Source organism: Metopolophium dirhodum, chromosome 1, assembly GCF_019925205.1.
Source record: "Metopolophium dirhodum isolate CAU chromosome 1, ASM1992520v1, whole genome shotgun sequence".
NCBI lineage: Eukaryota > Metazoa > Arthropoda > Insecta > Hemiptera > Aphididae > Metopolophium > Metopolophium dirhodum.
Window position 1 is genome coordinate 80747871 of NC_083560.1, and position 23583 is coordinate 80771453.

The 23583-nt window shown below is 29.2% G+C and overlaps 2 protein-coding genes across 2 annotated transcripts in view; one reads left to right on the forward strand and one right to left on the reverse strand.

Moving 5' to 3' along the window:
• Positions 1-23583, reverse strand: part of LOC132934381 (uncharacterized) — a 459785-nt gene that overhangs the window by 336303 nt on the left and 99899 nt on the right. The window lies entirely within an intron of this gene.
• On the forward strand, positions 799-21392 carry LOC132934608 (uncharacterized). The gene is made up of 4 exons (XM_061000943.1): positions 799-1838; positions 11631-11731; positions 13332-13800; positions 20984-21392. Exons 1-4 carry the CDS (start codon positions 1797-1799, stop codon positions 21182-21184), a joined length of 813 nt encoding a protein of 270 aa, XP_060856926.1. The 5' UTR covers positions 799-1796; the 3' UTR covers positions 21185-21392.

Below are 23583 nucleotides of genomic sequence, written 5' to 3' on the forward strand. Positions count from 1 at the left end.
CATTCAAATAACCTCATCTAACATTCTAATGAGTATAGCTTCAAATTGTGTTTAACATGACTTATTAACCAGTCCATGTGATAACATTTAGTTGAAATTTTGTTTTTGAAATTATGCTTTCGAAGTTGAGTATATTATTATTATTTGTCAACTATCAATGCCGAGCAGAAGTGGTTAAATCACCAAGCCTGGGCAAGTAAATGATAATTTTCAGTTGAGTTAAGATAAGCAGCAGATAAAAAACATTTTAATAAGTTTTAAGTTAGGTAATAGTGAACCTAACTTCTTTTTTTAACTCAGTTGAGTTAAAAATTATGCAGAAACTTACAATTAATTTATTAACTTAAGTTAAGTTATTTTTAGTTAACTATTATGGTTAAATTTTTAATTTCCTATTTTTTGCAAATGTTCATGGAATATGCATCGTCAATAATAATTGTATTACCTACCAATATATTTATTATTTAACTAGGCATTTATAAATCAACGTAACTTGGATTCGATTAAATATAACTCGTTATCTATTAAGTTTATATTAATAAAAATCAGTTTATAAAAATCATGTAAATTAAATTTTAAAAGCCATAACTTCAACCTTTTAACTTGCTTATGGCCAGGCATGTACCTATTTTGTATATTTGATACGATTAATATCATAATACACTTATATCTACTTATATGTTAATATATAATACACACACTGAGAAATTATAGTAATTGTGCGTTTATTGTCTATTTGTGTGAATGACTGGATTATTTCGACTTTTCTAATTGATAAGTGATAGCATAATACGCAGTTGACATAACGTAGATATTGTGATAATATATACTACGCCAACGTCTAAAATAATAACATTTAGGGAGCGCAGTTACTACACAACGATTAATTTCATATTGTCCCGTAAATGTAATTGTCTGCAATTACCGAACACGTGTTCATTAACGTAATGTAGTACTACCTACGTAGGTATTTATAGGTATTGGTGTATAAATAAATATAATATAACACAATACCAGACCCAACGTTATTGTTAATGATAGTAGAATATGAACGATATATAGCATACAATAACGTATACACAATATTACAATAATATTATGTAGCGTATAATAACATTATATACATTTAGGTATGCTTATATAATATTATTTTATTCATTTAAATCAATCTATAAGACGTATTAATGCCTTATGCAGGTATGCTGTAGAGTCGATATTATAATAATACCGACGAGTACCTACGATTTTTTTTTTCAAACCACAATCGCCGGACGTTACCGTGTCAAACCGTGACCGTCGATACCTATACGATTACCAAACAATTATCCGTGGTCTTCCGTGTTGGAGCTTTGTAAAAGTAAAAGCGTTTGTGTATAAATATATAAACATGTACCTATATAATAATATATACCTATGTGCGAAGTGTTAAAATATATGTGTTGCGGCTCTGCGCAGGCAAAAAAAGCTGGTTAGATTTAACGGCAATTATTGTAATTGCCACGATTGTCACTTGCATATGTTATTCGTAAACCTACAGTATATTTATTCGTGTTAACGTTTACATATGCATTTTTTTATTTTTTTTTTTTTTTTAATATCACTTTACGAAATTTGGCGACCAACACAACAACAGCAGTTGAACACGCTCGAAAATAATGGCTGCGTTTTTCGAGGTGGCCTGGAAATTGTTGACGACATTTAAACACTATATTTACGCTGCAACTGCACAAGTCATTTAAACTTTCGACACACTTTTCAACTGTGTTTTAAACAAACAGTGCGCTTATCAACGGAAAATGGCTAAATTCAACCTTTGTCGACGACTCTTCACCATCCAGGTAAAAATATTTTTGTTTATTAAACGGCCGGAAACGGTTCGCTTCCAATAAGAATAACTTATCCATTCCACAAGCATAATGTTTTATCGCAATTGTTTTATAAAAAAAGATTTTAATGGTTTCGTTTCGATAAGTAAAATTCAAATAATTAAAACATTTTTTAATACTCACGATATAGTTTATTAGGAAATCAATATTAAATTAATATCAGTCATATTTTGTATAAAAACGTGATATTAAGAAATATATTATATTAAAAAAAAAAGGTGTACTATGTTCTATTTGACTAATGGCTGTAATATTCACAGACAATTTTGGTAAACCATTTCTCAGTCAAAAGATTTCTTAAATATTTTATATTAGTAGTTATTTACCCATGGTTAAATATTATTAAATGTAAAGTTAAATTAAATCCAAACTGTTAGAAAATTAAAAAAAAAGTACAGACTTTCGAAACTAACTTTTATTATTTACTATTATAAAATATATTACCTAACATTATAATATAAATCACGTCTAAGCTCTTCTGTATACGGTTTTAGGTGTCGAGTGTATCTGTGATTGAGTTAGTGACTGTAATCTAAGTGTTATATTTGAATTTAATGTAATGCATACGAAAAACTATTCTGAGCGTTTCCTATTTTTTAAATATGGAATTCTATTGGATAAATTAAAATTGATGTTGGTAATATCATTAACTAGATATTCGTTGTTATTTCTAAAATCCGTTATTTAATTACGATTGTATAGTATATCACATCAACTGTATTTAAATTGTGAAATTAATTTTTATTCAATAACGGTATTATATTTGACATTAATGGTATTTCAACTAGGTACCTAGTACATGTGTGTAGAGCGTCAATACTTTAAACACATTAATTTACTTTATAATAGTATAGTCAAACCTTATGTAGCTATTTGGAAAAATAAATTGAGGATAAATACACTTATTTATATTTTATACTCTAGCGGTAAATTAAATTAAATCGATGTTCTTATGATAATCGTTTATATTACATGCATACAAAAGATTTTCACAGACTACGAAAAAAAAAAACACAAATTTTTTTTAGAGCAAATGCTGATGTACTTATGAATGCCAACATAAATCGTATTTTCATGCGGTTCGGGGAAAAAAAAAAAAAACGCTTATCTACGACTCAATGTGTACTTAACTGCACGACTCGTATTATACGTGCCACCAAAGTGTATGGAATATATAGTAAAATATACGATCTCTGCGGGTGACGATCGACGACTATTGACGTATTCTACGATGTGTGCAATGACGTTTACAAACATCCAGTGGCAGACATTCCAAACTATAAATAGTATACAGTGCAGTTCGCATTTTTCTTTAGATGATTTCTTTCATATAATTGTAGATATAAATAATATTATATACTAAACAGAACATAATAATTATATATTCATAACACTAGAAATAAATAAAAAATAACATAGAGTTGCATTCGGATGTCATCTTTCTTAAACGGTTACAGACTTCGTAGTACGAATTACATTTACAATTTAATTATATTATAGAATTCTATTCCACTGATTTCAAAATAGATTTTTCTTATGTTGGTCATATATTAATTTTTAAAATTAAATTAAATTATTTGATAAAAAATAATTTACTTTCTAATAATCTAGTTTTTCTTATTATTATTATTATTATTTAATTATTTTACATTAGGTATATAGTTTGACAGTGTATTAATCATCGATTTGTATACTATATGAATTTAAACGTTGAAAAATGCTCAATTTTATGTATGTACAAATATTAAAATAAGAGTTAATTAGTTTTTAATGATAAATGCGATGATACACTTTTTAAAAAAAATAGTGTTTTAATATGGCACAAACATTTTAGGTTTTGAAAAATGGCCCTTGAGTCACTTTCAGTTGGCCATCCCCGGTATAAAAAAGAGAGATACAGGAACAGGATAAACCACCGGGAAGGGTGTATTTAAATTTTAAAACAATAATAAATCATTGCGTTTGAAAAACAAGTATAAGTGGAGCTCGGTTTTCACAAAAGCGGTTAAGATTTTAAAAACGACTGGAGGAGTTGCAACCGAGCAACACCGTTTTACCGATTAAATTTTGTCTTTTCGTTCGCAAACGCATTTTCGAAATGAAACCATTTTATACCATCGATGTATCTTGGACACTTTTCAGGCGCAATAATACACGAAGTTCGTAACGTCGTCGTGTTTACGGACGCTTTTACTCACAGAAAAACAACGCGAAACTCACACGGTGCGCGCCGGGGCGGATTTGATGGTTTCTACTTTCTAGAAAGCCGGTGGATATCGTATTATATTAGTGTATATGGTGTGATACGTCGGGTCCGGGTCAAACGATTACGTCGACGGTGTGATTTATTATCACGGGTGAGTTAATAGTACTCACGCGGATAACTTTCCGGAGAACTGCGTGTAATGGTTTACGGTTAATCACGGCTAGGCTTCTGTGCGGCGCGGCCGTTGAATTTAAATCTTTTCCTAAATTACATCTGCGACGGCCCTCCGGAAAAACCAACCATTAAAAATTCGTACCTATTACACCTAGAATATGTACCCTACACGCGTTATTTGTAGGTATATGTTCGCATATTCGCACCGCCCAACATTATGTCATCGTAATATAATGCCATCGTTTGCTTATCGTGTATTTATCTCACACTATAGCTGTTGCCGCAGATAGGTGGGTTTGTTAATATGCATTGCCGTGTGAATTTTTCCCGCTGCCGACAAATCGACTTTATATGCATCGGTGGTCGTAGTAGTGATAGCGATGTGACTTATGCGCATTACTCTTCGGCTCGAGGTGCATATATAATATATATACATAGGAACGCTTAGAATTATTCAACCGGTCGTTTGGAAATTTAACCGTTTGATAAAAAAAAATACATATATATATATATATATATAATATTATATAAAACGTCACACGGCTAAAAGAAAAATTGTTGATTTTGAGAGAATTTATGTGCAAAAAGAAAGGAGACTGTTATAAAAAAAAAAAAGCCTTCCAGTGGCACAAGCCAAAAATTACCATAATCAGTGTATTTTTTTCCCTCAGTGGAGCGAAGTGTGCACACTTATTTCCTGTTTTCTTTTTCATTGGCCTAAAAATGAAATGGGTCGTGCGTAATCTTTCAGTTTTGAAAGGTCGCATAAAATAATCAGTAAAGAAATCATTCCCGGACTACACTAAAAAATATAACGTTCAGATGAAACAACGTGCCGTGAATCGTTCATAATCTATAAGAAAACACACGTTTCGTATTTCTTCAATATCGATGTTAAACAACGCTTTGTGAGACGAGAAAAAAAGTGAACGGCCATAGACAGTGTTGTGTTTTTGACGTTGGAAATAGAACCGTGATTCCGTGATTGTTTTTCCGAGGCAAAACTAAACAACATCTATACCTATAACTGTTACATACAGGGACTTCCAAATGTCAAAATGTCAAAAATGAAGACAATATAAGATAATATTGTATAATATAAAAGCGGTGGCTTTGTTTGGAGGGGCGATGAAAGGGAGACAAAGGTGGAATTTTCCACCGTTTAATTTTTAAAGACCTACTGGGCCGAGCGCTGAGGTCCTTTATTGTCTGGCTGCGCGTCTCCCGAAAAGAAAATAATATAAACTTTTAATAAAAATATAATTTGTATAATTTAATAATTTTCTTATTTGTAATATAAATAATAATTTTTTAGTTTTCAGTTATATTGGCTGTTTTTGCATCATAGGTATACATTTATATTATTTTTGCATACAGATTTTATTTTTAAATATTTAAAATAATATGGTCAATACGAATAAAAGGACCAAATAACGGCAGTCACTATGCTGGTTCAATGGTGAAAGCCGGGAAGATTACCTATGTTTATAAAATCAAAAACCATGGGAAAAATAAATATTTATTAGTTGTAAAATTATTTAATAAAGTCGGTAAAAATATTGGACTCGTCTGGAAATAAATCTGAAATAACGGCACTGTACCTAACCAACACGACCGTTGTATTGTAACCGTTAATTAATTTAATTCATATCCACTTTGATATATTTTAATTTGTAATATTTCAATTACGACCGGTATAAGTATGTTACTCACTGCACAGTACTTATTTCGATGGTAATTTTATAGTCTTTTTTTTTACACAGAATCCACGTGTATTGCGTACACAACGATATTGAACAGTTTTTTTTAAAATATTATTTTATGTTACCATTTTGAAATCTCAGTAAAGTACTAAACTTACATACTGTATATTATACTATCTTTTATTTTATCTTTTCATCGTGATTTAATTTTTAGGTCATACTTAAACGAATTCCTACCTTCAATATTTACAACCCGTAATTTGTTCGACTCCCATAAATTTATAAAATAATTTTTCTTTTTATCGTGAAAGGAAAAAAAAATTTGAATACAATAATTTAATATAAGCTATTAATTTTATCTGATTGTTGGGTATTTTAAGAGCCATTTTATGACTCTCGAAGTCGATTACAGTGAACTGAAAATCAGTATTTATACCTTAAAAATATTTTAGAAGTATAATAATAATATAATGTTATAGTGTGCTGGAATTTAATGCCTGATAACAGTTTTATGACGAAGGAAAATCTCAATAACTCATTGACGATTTATTTCATTATTTTAGTATTAACTTCATGAATATAAGAATAATCTCGGCACGGACCGTTTTATAAGTTGACAATGATCACATTCAGAAATTTATTGTGATCTCACTGACAAAATGATATTATTATACTGAAACTCATATTTATGGTTGTATTTGTTTAGATTTTATGACTAAATAAAATTATAATATAATATCAATATAATCGTTCAATATATCATACAATATCCGCAACAATAAATTCACATAACACGATAACGCTATTGTAATATCGAGTAAAGCTTACCATAAAAACGGTAAATATGCTCTTTAAAAAGTAATTTGTATAGTGCGTTGGACATAAACTACACTTTTCATTTTTTTTTTGTTGAGTGGGTATTAGGAGTGAACATAATAATATACGAATAAAAGAAGAAACTTGTTTTCAAGAATAGTCGTTCTGCTCTATAGCAGATTTTAAGTGTACGATGTAAATGAGTAAGTCACTGTAATGCGTGTGTTAATTTTGAATTCAATAATAAATCATTGCATGTGCAGGTACGAACAACGAATACCTACGATATAGTTTTGTATTTTCCGCCTATATTTATACTAAAAGACAAAATCACTGATATACCACTGCAGTGTGGTAGTGTATTTAATAAGTTTGTTAGTAACCGAACAGCCATCGATCAGTAACCTAACCGTGTATTAGTGCATATCATCATGCAATTAAAAGAGTTCTATTCGACCGTCGCCTTTAGTGAAGAAAATGCCACTGCATTTTTAAGGGAGCATAGCTTATAAGACACTATCAACGAAACGTTACCATGCCATAAGTGCGGTTGTGAAATGGTAAAAAGTAACGAACGCGATCGCGGGCGTGAATTTCGTCCGGTTCTTCGGTGCAAAAAAAAAGGGTGCCAGACTTCGCACAGATGCCAGGAGACAGTTACTGACTGGTTTAATATGTGTCGTGAAGTATGTTCAAGTATTGTTCAAAAACGACTAAGATGCTGGGAACTCTCATAAATCCAATACAGATTGATGAGGCAAGATTTGCCAGAAAAAGGAAATATAATCGTGGAAGGTTACTTAATAGTGATCCACCCGCTTCATCGGAAGACAGTGATGCTGAACTACACAACGGTAGAAACCATGGACGAAGAGTCGATGGACCTTGGGTTTTTTGGGTTTAAAAATGGTTCTGACTGCCGATATTTGTATGTTCTTCAAAGAGACAAAAACACATAACTACCAATTATTCTACGATAGTGTGAAGCTGGCTCTGTTATTCATTCAAACGAGTGGGCAGCCTATAGATGTTTGAAAGATAATGGATATATTCATAACACTGTTGACCACCAGCAAAACTACGTTGATCCTTTGACGAAAGCTCACACTCAGAGCATAGAGAGATCATGGTTGGAAGCAAAAACTAAGATCATGAAAACGATGAGAGGCACAACCTTGCAACTTTTGCAATCGCATCTCGACCACTATTGTTGGAAAGTTGCTAGAAAAGAAGAACCTGATTTATTTATTGTATTTTTGAGGGACATTAAAGCAGTTTATCGTTAAGGTTTTTATACCTTTATAAAACTTTTATACTTTATTCTTTTATAATTATTTTTAATAATTTTTATATAATATATCTGAGCAGAAAAATGTCGGTAGACCGCATATCCGAGCAGCACCGTATTAAAATATTTTATAATTTATACTTACGTACAATAAGTACATTTAATAAATGTATATTTATTATTTATGAAGCAGTTATTAGATTCGTAAATACTAACAGTAAAAATGTGATTTCTATTTTGAAAATTGGTTTAAGACTTTTGCTTTACGTGTTTGGCGTGAAAAATTGGAAGAAGAGTGTGCTTGGACTTTGGTTTATAGTTTAAATTTGTGACCAACGAAAAACTTGTTATGGATTCTGTTTGGCGCGTCTTTACAAGAATGTTTTTTTTTTTTTTTTGTGAACACGTTTCTGGAGTACTCTCAAAGTTTCATATTGTATATTTTTTCTACCGATTGAAAATTGGACACATATGGTACTTTCAAAACGTTTTTATTTTTTTAGAATTTCTCAATAGATTTTTTTTTATTTTTCTCAAAAAATTATTGGAAAACGACCAAAATAAAAGTCCGTTAAATTTACGATGACATTTAGAACAAACCCTTAACGTTAAAAATAATATTAATGTATGCTTAGTAGGGCCGTATGTAATTTAAATCGGTTGTATTTTACCGTTTATTTTTATGTAATAGAAGGAAGTAATAATGTCGTTTTTTAGCAAGTGATTACTGTTTACGAATTTCAACAAATTTAACTATGGATTAAAAACACTTTTTTAGTTTTTTACATAATATGCATTACTAGCCACCGAACGACAAAATATGTAAATATATCTTAATATGTACCGAGATGAGTTTGTTTTTAATTGATCATGTTTAAAAAAGAAAAAAAAATACTCGTTACACAAAGCAGGGAGTGTTTAAGATGACGACGTATCCGCGAATACTTAAAACAAACTTAACGTCCCGTATAACATTTAAACAGACCAATTTTATACATCGCTTGGGTAGCACCATATAATATGCGATATCGTATAAATTTTCGTATACTGCGACATCTCTGAAGGCACAGTCCGCACTATTGCACGATAAAATAACTATAATTGAGGTAAAAGCGCAATAACGTGCAATGGTTATACGGAGACCGTCTAATGCGAATTTATTAGTTAGTATAGGTAGGTACATGGTATATTTTTCCAGCAGGTCGTAATTACGATTTGAATGGCTTGTGTTTTAGAGACTTGGTTGACCTGCATAATATCTATGTTGAAAAAACCCACTACATTTCCTTAAAATTGAATTATTGTAATTTTTGGATCCACGTAAATTAACTTCATACTCGCCGACTCTAGTATTATTATAAATTCGTCCACAAGTTTTGTTTATTATTTTTATTTTTTAATTATTATGACGGTCGGTAAACGAAATCAATGATTGTGATATAGACACTAATTTTGATGATTGTTGATATATTGATATTGGTATTGATATCATTATCAATTATGAACTTATGACCGAATGTAAACGGTCTACGGATATAGTTTATAGCTATATATTTTAGTAAATAAATCGCAGTTTAACAATGTTTTAAAACAAAAAATACGTTCGAAAACTCTCGCGTTCTTCTGGAACTCTGTGTGGGTATAACGTTTAATAGAATAAATTCATCATTTTATTCGTTATTGTTGTCTCCACATAAACCGTACAGCTGTTATAAAGACGTTCTGCAAATCGTGAATTTAATGAATAAGAGTAAGATCAGGTGCAATAGTTATTGTTAGGTCTACACGTCGAGTGGACGCCGATAAAATATTAATCCGACGCGTTTAGATATCCAATTATTTTAGCAAAGGACAATTTTGTTTTTTACTGTATTGTATAGTTTGTGGTTGAGAACAATAGTATATTATAATACAAAATAATGAAACGTTTCTGGAAACCCCTCCCATGGTAAAACAATTATTCGACATTATTGTTGCATTAGTCATTTGGGAAGTTGAAAAAAAACACGTACCTACCGAAAGAGATGGTGTGAAACTGATGTTGGATTCATGTCACGACTTATATTATGCCAGAAATTGTACTAAATTTCCATTTTTTACATTTGTCAGCCTTCATAGTATATTTTCGATTACCTATAACTAACTGAATTTCGATGAAACGTAACAATAATGTAATTTTCAATAATTATTGAACCATTGAGATGGAAATGGCTTACGTGTACATTGTACGTGTTCATAATATGTCTTATGTCTAAACCCATTTTTTTTCACATAATATTAATTATTATATTTAATATTCGATAGTTTTATATGTAAAATTGTGGTAAACATAAAAAATAAGTTTTATAACCTAATAAATAATACGATTTAAATAAAATTATATGTTTTATTTTAATTAATGAAATTACAAAACTAGGTGCTTTGTTAGGCCATGTTTTATACTTAAATTTACTCAAATATTAACAAAGTGAAAGTTTATTACTAATCTTTAGTCTCTTTTGATGCACATCATTCGACTTTTCAAATTGTATACACCTAAATAATTAATAACCTTACCAATAACATAACTTTATACTATACTAAAATCAATGAATTTTTAGTTTTTTTTTTCCTGGAAAAAAGGTTTATTAGTAATAATAATAAAAGCTCCTCCTCTATTTTTCAAGACACATTTATTTCAGCACAAAAAAATGCTGTTCCTGTTAGTATACAGTTAATTATGATTTATAAGGATTTTCATATTGACGATCATTGTTGAAGATTAAGTTGAACATAATTTTCTAGTAAGTGCCGTTAGTCTACTGGGTATCGATAATCCTCATGGTTTCAGTCTTATCTAACTGACCGTAAACAATTGACTAATACTTAAGGTTTCATGTAGTATACTTAAACGGTCCATTTAGCAACACCACGAGGTAACCAATATTTCATCCTTTTATTTTTGATTTTTATTAACGATATAAATTATCATATAGTTTTAAACAATATCAAGTAGTATTATTCCTAAATGATTTAAAGTTATTTACACTTGTTTCATCTGTAGATGATTGCATTATCCTCCAAAATAAACTTAAACTTCTGGTCAGTTGGTATACAAAATGGGAAATTAATTATTTTAATGCATTTAAATGTTGATAAATAAAATATGTTAATATAATTCACAACCCAATCATATATATTGACAACAATAAAATAATTATAATTATAACAATAATTCACCTAACTCCGTACTACTTGTGAAATAAATTAGCATATTTTTTTAAGGCTATACTTAAGTTTAAAGGTAAAACGGTTTATATATAATATACTATCATAGTAATAATATAATGAAAGTTGTTTTATCATACTTATATAAATATATGAATATATTTATAGTAAATAGAAATTAGGATGTATTATATCAAAATGATGTAAATGTTTAAAACATTTTTATCTCCATCGAATATCAATATTACAATTTATAGAAATATATAAACATATCTGGAACTAAACTATAATAATAATTGTTGTTTTGGATTTATCAGTTATAATTTGAATCAATATTTATCACATTACAGTTAATTTGCATGACAATCAGTATCCTCCTTGTTGATGTTGAAGGTGGATTTTTGAGTGGAGTGGTTCAGGGATGCAAAACAATGACTAGAAGCTTAGCCAGGTACTGTTAATATTTTGATGCCATCTATAAAACCTATTTTGAGGTATACCAACGTGGTTATGTGAATCTAATTTTGTACTGACGTTTAAAGTAATAGCTATAATATTATAAGTTTTAACATTTTAGTACGATGTTTCGTTTAGTATCAATATCGTTTCATTTAATATTGGTACATATTCTATATCAATATATAAAATGATAAACGATAGCGATGTCGAATACCAGTATCGTAATATCGAAAGTAAATTTATTGCCGATTTGTATTACTCATGAGTCATGAGTAATACACATGTTTTATAAATTTACTAGCTGATCCCTCGCACTTCATTGTCCATAAAAAATTATACCTCTTAAAAAATGTCAATTGTTCAAATCCTTTTGGGTGTAACACGCAGCAATAAGTGCAACTCATCTACCTCGTAGGCAATATTCGATTTGATGCTTGGATATTCCTCGATAAATGAACTATCCAACACAAAAACAATTTCTCAATTAGAACCAGTAGTTCCTGAGATTAGCGCGTTCAATGAAAGAAACAAGCAAACACTTCAGCTTTATAGTATTAGTATAGATTATTTTTATTATACCAATAAAATAAAATAACTATTACAATATTATACTTGGCTATAATTATCATTTTTCGTAACGTACCTAGTTGATATTCGATTAAACCGTTAAAATATGTCTTCACTGTCAAAATATACATATTAAATGCTAGTGTATTAGTTATATTGACGTCTATATCGATATCTGAAAATGTGTTCGATACCGATATCGTTCTGCATAACTATAATATATTATTGTTATAACGTAATATTATTATTAGGGCTAGGATTTTAATGACCCAAAAAACCTAAAAAAATTACATTAAAATAACCTAAAAATGACCTTAAAATAACCTAAAATTACCTTAAAAATGGCCAAAAAATAAAAAATGATTTTAAAATGTTATAAAAATGCATTATAATTATTAATTATTATTTATTGATTAATATTTCGGTACAAAATTATTTAAATTATAATATTATAAAAAAAAAATGTTAATTTAGGATTTTTAAGTGGTTTTATTATCGATAACGAGTATTAACACACTACTACACACTGTACTCTCCACATCACTGTCATTTAATTTGACGATTAAGATAACTCGCGGTATCGAAGATTATTCTCTATACTACTCTATAATTGAAATATTGAATATGATATTATTTCTGTTACAAATTCAAAACTTTTATCCAGAACATCTAGTGTAAATGAAAAAGTATAAAAATATTACCTAGATTTCAAAAAAGTATAAAAAATGCCCGTAAAATTGAAAAATGACCTAAAAATGCTACAAAATGACCCTAAATCCATAAAAGTACAAAAAATGCAAAAAAAAGCAAAATAAAAACTATATATTTGGACTCGTATATAACCAAATCACATTGTGTGCTTGAAAAGCTATGTCCTGTAAATCCTAAAAAAAAATGCAAAATCCTATACTATCCTAGCCCTAATTATTATAATACTAGGTATAACCACGCGATCTAAAACAAAATTATAAACAATTTGTTCCTTGACCGTATACCGCACCCTAACCGTTGTCTGTTCTGGACAGGATACCGTCGAAGCTGGCGGAAGGCGGCCAGTACGCGACGATGAAGGTGGTCGGTGGCATGGGCAACGCCGTCAGGCCGATTCAGCCGTTGAAACGGATTGTGGACGCGACTGGCAGTGCCATGTCCAACGTGATGGGGTCCGCCAGCCGCCTGCTGGGGAAGACGGTGGAACCTCCGAATAAAATCATTTTTCTGTACAGCCGTCCGCTCAATCACCTGGGCACGTCGAGGGTGTACCAGGAAGCGGTTCGGACAGTCATCGCGCATGCGCTCACCAACGTGGTGCTGCACAAGGACGAAATGGCTGAGGCTGCGGACACGCCGACGGACCTGGGTGCGATGCCCGTGCTCCAATCCGTGGTGGAAAAGCTCGAGAGGGCAGGGGCTTCCGACGATGACATCGCCGACATCATCAGCGTGTTGGGCCGCAATGGCAAACAGGACCTGCCCGTCCAGATCCAATCAATGGTATGTAGTGCCTAAGCGCGTGACCTAAACCTAGTTCAGGGGTTCTTAAGCTTTTAAATTTTGATGAACACGCGGTCCCCTGTTGGAAGACTATTATAAATCTCGAACTCCTTACCAATTTCGTTTCGAATAGCTTTTTTTACAGAATGTCTCGTGTCAATTGATATTTTGATACCTAATTATTTTATATTACAAATCACTTAAGTATAGCCGTATATATGTGCATAAAAACATACACATTTATAATTGTTTTTATTACACATAATTTGTCATACAATATTTTATTTTTAGATAGAACCGCCGAAGACCCTCGGCATGAGTCCTAACCTAACGTTCAGCACGTTATAATGCTGTCCCGGTTGTACTTTGGACGTGAACTTATGGTACATCCGGTAATTTTGAGCCGTTCATAATCACTGATCATAAACATACCAATATGTTGTTAATGTCCACCAAACTTCCGCCTATGACTTTTTGAAAATTTCAACTAGGTATTTACTGCACATTTTTGCAAATTTCCAAATTAGAGGACTGCTGTTTCAATTGCACCCCATTTCGTTTTAATGAAACTCTGTAGTTTTTTCTGTATGAACAATGTGACTTGGTGCGCGAATGCTTGACATCAAAAATGCATTTCTGCACAAATGTTTGTGTTAGGTTAAAAATATAAGTTTTGAAAGTTGGGGGAAATTACAATGGATTTCTCGAAAACGTAAAACGACGTCGTAATTCTATCATAAAGTAGTTTGGAAAAAACTATTTCAGGTTTAAACTCAATTTGAATAGTAAATTACAATTCTGAAGAATTATGAAATTAAAAATTACTTTAACTGAAAAAATATATTTTTATAAATTGTATGCATATTTAACTCTAAAAATAGACACTCACATAATCTTATTTTCCATAAAAGCTAGATGGGGAAAATACTATTCGTGACTGCAAAGATGAACGCAGCGTAGGTTTTTTTGTTATTAATTAATTTAAATATCCATAACAAGACCATATTTTCCATTATTTCGGTCAGTGAAATTAATTTTAAATTTTCTCAATTTAAAGTTTAATAAAATACAAACTTATATTTGCTTTTACAGACGAAATTACGCGAATAAAAACAAATGTTTTAATTAAGATTTTATTGTAGTCAAAGACATGAAAACATGTTAAAATTTCAATTCATAAAATATTGTTATTATTTTTTCTCTTTGTCCTAAAAATGAATATTGTCGTAATAGAAAACGTTTATATTATTGTGTGTTTGAAGTGGCGTAACTAAATACTATAAAATGATTTAGATTCTAGTCCATTCATCTATGTAAATCTTCAGCTGCCTAATGAATCTAGTCAGATATTACCAATTATAATTCAAACTATATACATCACAACTGGAGGATTTATTTTTACAAAAATCTTCTAAACAATATTTTTTATTAAAAAGTATTTTAATTATTGATTATATTTATTATAAATGTAATGATATCCTTGAGTTTTAAAAACGTTAAAATTATAATTAATTTATCGAATTGAAATGAACTTGGTTGAGTTTATTGTAAGCGAAGTCCAATTAGCTTTTCTGTGATTATATGATTAAGAGGATACCAAACCCGCAATGTGTTGTCTCCTATAATGAATAATATCATCAGTATTGCACGTTTAATTCACAGAAATATTTTATAATTTGTCTACGCATAATTTTTTTTTTTCTATTACAAAGTGGGAGTGATGTGAGGTTTCATTAACGAACTTAATTACAAAGAAATGCACAAAGTTGTGCGCATTCGTCATTAGTACGCATTTTTTTCTCCCTGAAAACAAATCAAATTATTAAAACGCTTATGACGCGATCAATGGAGTGTGTGATATTATACTCATTCGCGTGCCTTTGGGTATATTATTTACTCTGCCCTTATAGAATGTACCACTTCACGTGCTCACGTATTTGAAACTTATAATTCAACGCTGTTTAACAATGTGCACGAACATGATAATATATTATATTTGTATACATTTCTATTAATTTATTTGAAATACTATTATCCCTATACAGTTTTTATTTTTATCATTTTGTTATTATTTGTTATACGATTTTATATAAGACAGACTTGAATTATATTACCCAAATTTTAGAACAATGTAATTGAAATAGATAATATAATATTACGCTTTTTTTCGAAAAAAATTCGATTACAGATTATTTATCGAAATTCTCATATGTTACATAGTTATGCTGTTGAAATAAAGAGTAACAAATCCGTTAACTAATAAACTTCAATTTCCTTAATTAATGGAAATATTAATTATAAGAAATGCATAATAATAATAAAAATAATAACCATTGTTATTGTAAAGTTTATTTTGAGTAAAACATTTTAATCAGAGTACCTATATCAAATCTAATACATTTTGAGGTGTTTAAAATCTGTAATCACAGATATATGTTGTAAAATATTTGAACATGTTGTTCGATGAAAGAATGAATATTAGAGACGAATATGAAATAAAATGAAATCGTTATTTTCTGGTGAGACTATGATGGCATACATTAGGGTACAATATATTATATGTGGGGTAAGGTAAATAAAAACAAATAGTAGGTACATTAGTTATCTCCTGGTTAGAGGAAATTAGCTAATTGCAGAAATTAACGAAGTCTAACAACGAAATAAAAACCCAGCCGCATCGTGAATCCAGTAAAATATTACATAACATCTGTATCGTATGTACGTGTCATGTTTGGTGGTTACCTAAAAACTGGAAACCCTTTTTACCGTTTTTTTTTTTACATATTTTAATAACATTTAGATGATACAGAATACGTTTGGAAATTATCGTCATTCGAATATTTTACTGAAACGCATTTTCAACTACCTATACAACATATAATAGGCACACTAGGAAAGACATAATGTTCTGGTTATAATCATCGAGCAGATTAGCGGCGTTATAATCATTTTTATTTTCAAACGGTGAACTTGTACAATATATTATACAATTATAATATGCCATGAAAATACAGTTGAATCGAATCACGAATCGATAGAGCATAATATCATTATGTTCTGTTCTAAGCGTAAAGACTCGTTGCACGTAACATCATTTTCGCAGTTGCTAGGATTAGGTTAGGTATATTATTGTAATATGGTTTTAACGTGCTTAAAATTAACAACGTATTCTATAACGCAACGACGTAAATAATTGTTTTTGAACATTGTTGCTTAAATAATAAAACATCTGGTATTAAGTATATACACGCCTATTATATTAGTATACCAAAGCCAATAATGATTAAATAATTTTTATATGGTATATAATATTGTCGGTTTTTAGATGTGTCTGTTTAACTACACACCAAAAAATATTAAGTACCTAATATTTAAAAATGAAAATATGTCATACGTTATTTATAAATACCACCTCGGGACTTCATTGCAAAAGTTAAATTTTTACGCACGTCAGACAGTGCTATAATAATTGTTAAATACGTTTATGAACTGTGACGTGGGTCGCGGGTGTCTGGCTGAAGTTAGGTTTAACTTATTAGGATGGTTATATTTTTAAACGAAATTCACCCAAAATAACTATTTAAAGACATTTAGTCAAGTACTTATACATTTATAATATTATATTAACTATCTAACCCAACGGTTCTCAATATTTTTTGTACCTCGAACCAAATTTCCCCCGAAAAATCTTTCACGATCCACGTGGCTTAACTTTTCAAAAAGTAGTTATAAAAACAAAATTTGTATTAGGTATTTACTATTTTATAGGTTTACAGTCAATATATTTTTACAAAATAATGTACTTAATAATGAGGCGTATTAATACCCGTCGTAATAAATAAATATATGACAAATTATTATTTATTACCCACATAATTTTTGGTACTGTATTACTATAATAATATAAGTATATTTAATATTAATTTAACATAAATTTCTTGGAATCTACATTATAGTTCAAAAAAATTTTCACGACCCACCAAAAATTGACTGACACACAGTTTGAGAAACGCTGATCTAACCGATTTGTCTCTTCAAATTCCGTAAATCGGCGAGGATATAGTAATAGGATACGCAGATTATTTAGTAAATTAAACTGTCTTCAACTGTCATATTATGATTTATGATATATTTTAAAATGCGAAAATTCAAAAACTTAAGTTTTATGCTGAATTTATTACCTATATGTTGTATAGAGTAGACATGTAACACTGTAACATAATTAGGACATATTTTAGTTATATTATACATTTTTAAATATTTTATACAACGTCATCAATATAGTTAAACAATATTGTAATAAGGACGTTACGTTTACCTATATTATAAAAATTAACACATATGACTAGCCACTAAGGATGGAAAATTTTTCTAACGATACGTGACACAAATAACATGATTTTTTTTTCCTGTGTGCCATTAAATGTTGATATATATTATATACTAGCTTTCCCGCAATACATTTCCCTTTCAAACAATTTGTTTTTTTTGTAATTATATTTGTAAAAAAATGTATATTATACCACATTTGTATTAATTATAATTATAATATAATATGTAACCAATGACAACCACATCAATTGATTAAAAAAATATTATTTTTTCATGAGATAAAAAAAAATCTCTTTAGCTACCTACAGAGATTGAAATAATAAGCTATAAACACTAGTCTCAAGGAATCGATTGGTATAAGCTTTATTTAATACAGACCAGTAGATTTTCAGTCTATTAACTTCGAATGAACCAATGCTGGTTAAAAATTAGTGACCAAAAGTGATCAAGTGACCAAAATTTTAAATCAAAATTATTATATCCGATAAATTATATTATAATTGATCTTTAAGTGACTTGTATTAACCATAATATAAATACTTATTTCTACTAATTGGCTGCTATTATTATATTGTAATATGCAACCGCCAACCAATGGAAACCATTTATATAGAAAAATCCCATTTTTCAGTTTTTTTCCCAAATTTCCAAATTTTCCTAGCAACTTTTACAATTTTTTTTTTTTGTAATTTTGAATATTTTGAACATTAAAAAAATTAGCCAAATCCGTGCAGCCGTTCTCAAGTTATGCAGTTGCCAGCGAATAGTTTTTAATTTTTATTATATAACAAAAAAAAATTTAATTTCAACGTATTTATTAAGAGATATAAATATATAATAATAATAAAAAAAAATATTTCTAATTATTAACATGCCCTCAACATTTTTGCACGTGTCATGTGGGCATGCATGCCCCAGATTTGCCATCCCTGCTCTAGACTAAACTCATAAAATTCACAGGATATAAAATAATATGGCCAATTTATAGACCTAACCAATCGAATTCTGAAAAGTAGATAATTTAGTAGTTGTACATAACAATCAATAATAATATTATTATTGTTGTAAATATTGTGTAGGTACTTGAAATTTAATCTGGATAATATATTGTTAGTATGTAAACTACATACTTGAAAGTCTACCTTAACCACATAATATCGAATTAACAGCACTTTAAATATTCTGACTGGACATGTTTTTTTATCGAATATCGATATCATTTTCGTATAAACATTACTCAAAAAAAGTTGGATCACTTGAACACTTGCAATTAATATTCTGGTAAATAAAAAACAATGAAAAGTTATAATGATAGAAAACTAATAAAATCCATAAATCGGAAGTAGGTGTCCAACTATATTAAAAATATTAGAATAAGTGATGATATTATATAATATTTGATTGCATATTATGCCATTTATTGTATGACTCACATTTAATAGTGTGGTCTCATTAATTACTTTACCGAAATGTCCTAATTAAATCAAAAATATACAGCACGCTTGTTTTCGAGTAATGAATGATGTATATTATTACAGTCTTCCGTCGTTAATCATCTCCGGCGAATGTGAATATAAGACGCACACTTGGGTATTATAGGGGCCTACGTCTATAATACCCGGGCGAAGTGTTTAGCAATAATGTGTTGCTCAATGTACGGTGGCATTACGATTCGATGCAGATGCGAGATTTAATACAGAATTAATCAAGAATTTTCGATTCGGGCAAAATTACACCTAAAGCGTTTTACAGGATTCACCAAACTGTTCACTTATATGATTATGTACAATTTATTTACATTATTATGGTTTTTTGATAAAAAAAAAAAAAAACAAATACCCAGTAACGTAAAACACTTAACGTTCACATGCCCTAACTCCATTAAGTTCGTCACTGATATACCGGCGCGAACCTGGGCGACTTGTGATCCGGTACAATAATCGTCTGGGCAAAAAATCGAAAGACATTGTTTAGGACAAAAAAAAACACCGAAAACTTTATTTATATAATATTATTATTGATGAATTTACCCGATATGAACTAAATATAATTTTGTCTCTTGAAAAGCAAAAATTTTGTTTTGTTTTGTAGGTGCTGTAGCATTTTTTTTTAAATCGTATCGAAATGATTACAATTTACATATTTGAATCACGATAATGTTATGCTATTCGAAAACCGAGTATTTAATAATAAATATTACTGTCGGTACCATGCCCATGGGACTAATATTTTTACCCGTTTGTGTTTAGATTCTTTGCGGTATGTTGGTTGCGCGATGGTATCGAGGTGTCATTTTTATATATTTATTTATTATAACTTATATTTTTTGGTTGGGTTTACTATTTTTTGTGATCTAAAGGTGATAAAGACACATTAATAGATTCGATAGTGATCTTACTTTTAAGGATTAATATTATGTTTGTCTAACAGGTAACTATGAGAACTACAAGAAATTGCAAGACATGGTCAATTTTTAGATTTATAGTATCATGGACAGAAAGTTCATATATAGCAAATAGATAGTCTTGATATTGCTCAGTTTATAAAACGGTTATAGTCTTTAACATTTAGTTTTGTAAATTATTTTACAGTGTGGTGAATTGTTTTTAAATTTTTAATAGAATACTTATCGAGTGTTTTGAGGAAGATATAATATAAAAGTCGTTTGCCCTCGTGGAAAACTATACTTTAGTTTGCGCATATATTTTAGAGATCATCCTAAATATTTTCAATAAAAAACCATAAAAATATATAATATTTATTTGTGGAACCACAAGAATCTCTCAATAAAAATAATTATTTATTAATAATATCATATATTTTACTATATTAATTAGTTTGTTTCCCACAGGTCCTTGGCATTCTAAAAGATAGAAATGGGAACTTTAAAAGCGACGGACCCATGAATGAATTACGTTGGATTGCAGAGCACCCTCGTGGATTCTACGAGATGGATGACAAAGAAAGGACTGATTACAAATTGAAGACGCAAAAACAGTACAGGAGTTGTACGGTTTTACATCCACCATCTTTCGACATAATAAATACATAAATTAACTGTGTTACGGTTATAATTGCAAGCGTTGGCTCAGACTTTCTAATCCTAATCGATAGAAAATGAATTAATAAATTATATTTAATTTAATAAATTATTTATTAATGAAATTAATGTGTATTTTTGTGAGTTTTATTACGTTTTCCACATTATTTCAATACGATAAAATAACAATATACTTAATAAATAATAATAATATAAATCATTACTGTTTGTTCATATTTGTTATTTTAATTGCATGTGCTGTAATAATATAATTACATAATAGTTAAAATATTATTATAAAATGTAGTCAATGTCAATTAAAATCTGACTGTATAATTGTTGCATTTGGGTTTCACTTTAACTCATGTGCAAAATTTTCCGGCAACTTGAACAGTCGGTGTGACCGCAGCAACTCACATGTCATTCGTCGGTATCCCGACAAAAGGCATAAATAATTTTTTTTTTCTCTTCTACACTGAAAATTGCTATATCTTTATGTTATAATATATTATAGTATATGTTAATATCAAACAAGATAAAATATCGAGATTAAAATGTTTTTTATTATTATCAAGCTCAATACTATTAAATTATTTTAACACGGCGATATGGATATGCAATTTAGGTACAGCGTGGTCTTGGATTCATTTACGTCGCATCTCTTTAAAAAATATTTTACTATTAGTAATACGGTACCTAGTTTTAATACATTATTATTGAAAACATCGCATTTTAAAATTTATTGTATTGTGTGAATAAAATATAGTATATTGTACATTAAATGTTTCTCAGTTTCCACTAATTATTGAATTACTACAAACTAATTAAAATCGTTACCTATGCTTCGTTTAAATATCTAATTTCGACCACATTTTGGCTAAAAATGTCTATAAAAAAAAACTGCGATTTTATAAATATTTTTTAAATAATACGGATAATAATATGGAAAAGCTAATATATTTATATTTTGTTTCAGGTATCTTATTCATTATTTAATTATTTATTAGAACAAAATCGTTTTTTTTCACACTAATATTCACAACTATATTTTACACATTTTAAAATAAATGTGCTCATAAATAATATTTGTAGGATTACGCTTAGTTATAAAATCTTATGAAGGACCTTATATTCAATTTTTAAAATTTAAAGCTAATTATAGCTCAAAAAGAGTTAAAATTATACTGTGTATAGAAAATTATAATACAAACATTTGGTGATAATTTAAATTATCTTCGATTTTTAATTTTTCAGTTTCACCAAAAAAACAAAATCAATTTTATTAAAAACTAGTTTTGCGTAGAAATTCTCGTTTTTTCTTAATTGTATAAGTATAACATTTTTCTCCATTATTTTGAAAAGAACTCGGAATTTTTTACTCTTAACTAAATTACATTTTATAGAAACAAATATAAAAGAGTTGCCAACAATTTCGTTTTATAAACCCAATCAAAGCTCCACGATTATTAAATGCATATACAATTTATAAAATATCGTTTCAGATAAAGTTAGCAACGTGAACGACTTTGGATGATGCTCTATTTAAATGTGTTGTTTGGACGAAACTTTATACAATCATAATATATTCAACGCTGTTATACACAACATCTTTGTACGTCTGCAGTTGTGTTTAAATTTTGAAGTTCTGTAATACTGCTTAATGTATATAATATACAAGACATAATATCGTTATCATTTTTTAATTGTCGACAAAGATAACGTTTAGTTTTATCTTGTGCAATAATCATCGCTTTGAAAGTTTAGAATACCATTCTAGCAGCTGCATTTGAACTACGTTATTACAATTGAACAATAAAACCTTTAAGACTCGTTAAAAGTGAATATATAAATAGTCATTTCGGTTATATCGGATAATTTTACAGTGGTAACTCGTACGAAATGTTACTTTTTATTTTTATAGTAGTGCAGAAACAAACAAATTTAATTTTCTAATAATTAAATACTTATCTAAATTGAGGATTTAGACGCGTTTACGATTCAAATGATTGCCATTACTAACAGAAGGTCCTAGAATATATTCTTATTTTTTTCAATCGTATATTATATGGGTACCATTTATGTACCAGTTACGGAGCAAGTCCTTTTTTAGAAAAATATAGACAGTATTTTGATGAACTACTTAACTGTGAGAACCCAATAGTCCATTCCTATGGATATAAGGTCTTATAATATTGTATACTAGACAGAGTAGGACCAATAGCAGAGAGTATACTAGGTGACTATCAGGGTTGGTTTAGACCCAATAGATCTACAATTAACCAAATGTTTATAATAAGGCAAATCAAAAGCTATTAGAATATAATAAGATTGCACAGTGCACACATATTATTTGTAGACATTAAAAGCCTATGATTCCATTCACAGAGAAAGCTTGATAAACATACTCAAAG

Bases quoted from the DNA above. Each gene is read 5' to 3' on its own strand.
- LOC132934608 (XM_061000943.1), top strand. From the start codon at position 1,797: ATGGCTAAATTCAACCTTTGTCGACGACTCTTCACCATCCAG. The intron at 1,839-11,630 runs GTAAAAATATTT...ATCACATTACAG, and splicing joins GACGACTCTTCACCATCCAG to TTAATTTGCATGACAATCAG. The intron at 11,732-13,331 runs GTACTGTTAATA...TGTTCTGGACAG, and splicing joins ATGACTAGAAGCTTAGCCAG to GATACCGTCGAAGCTGGCGG.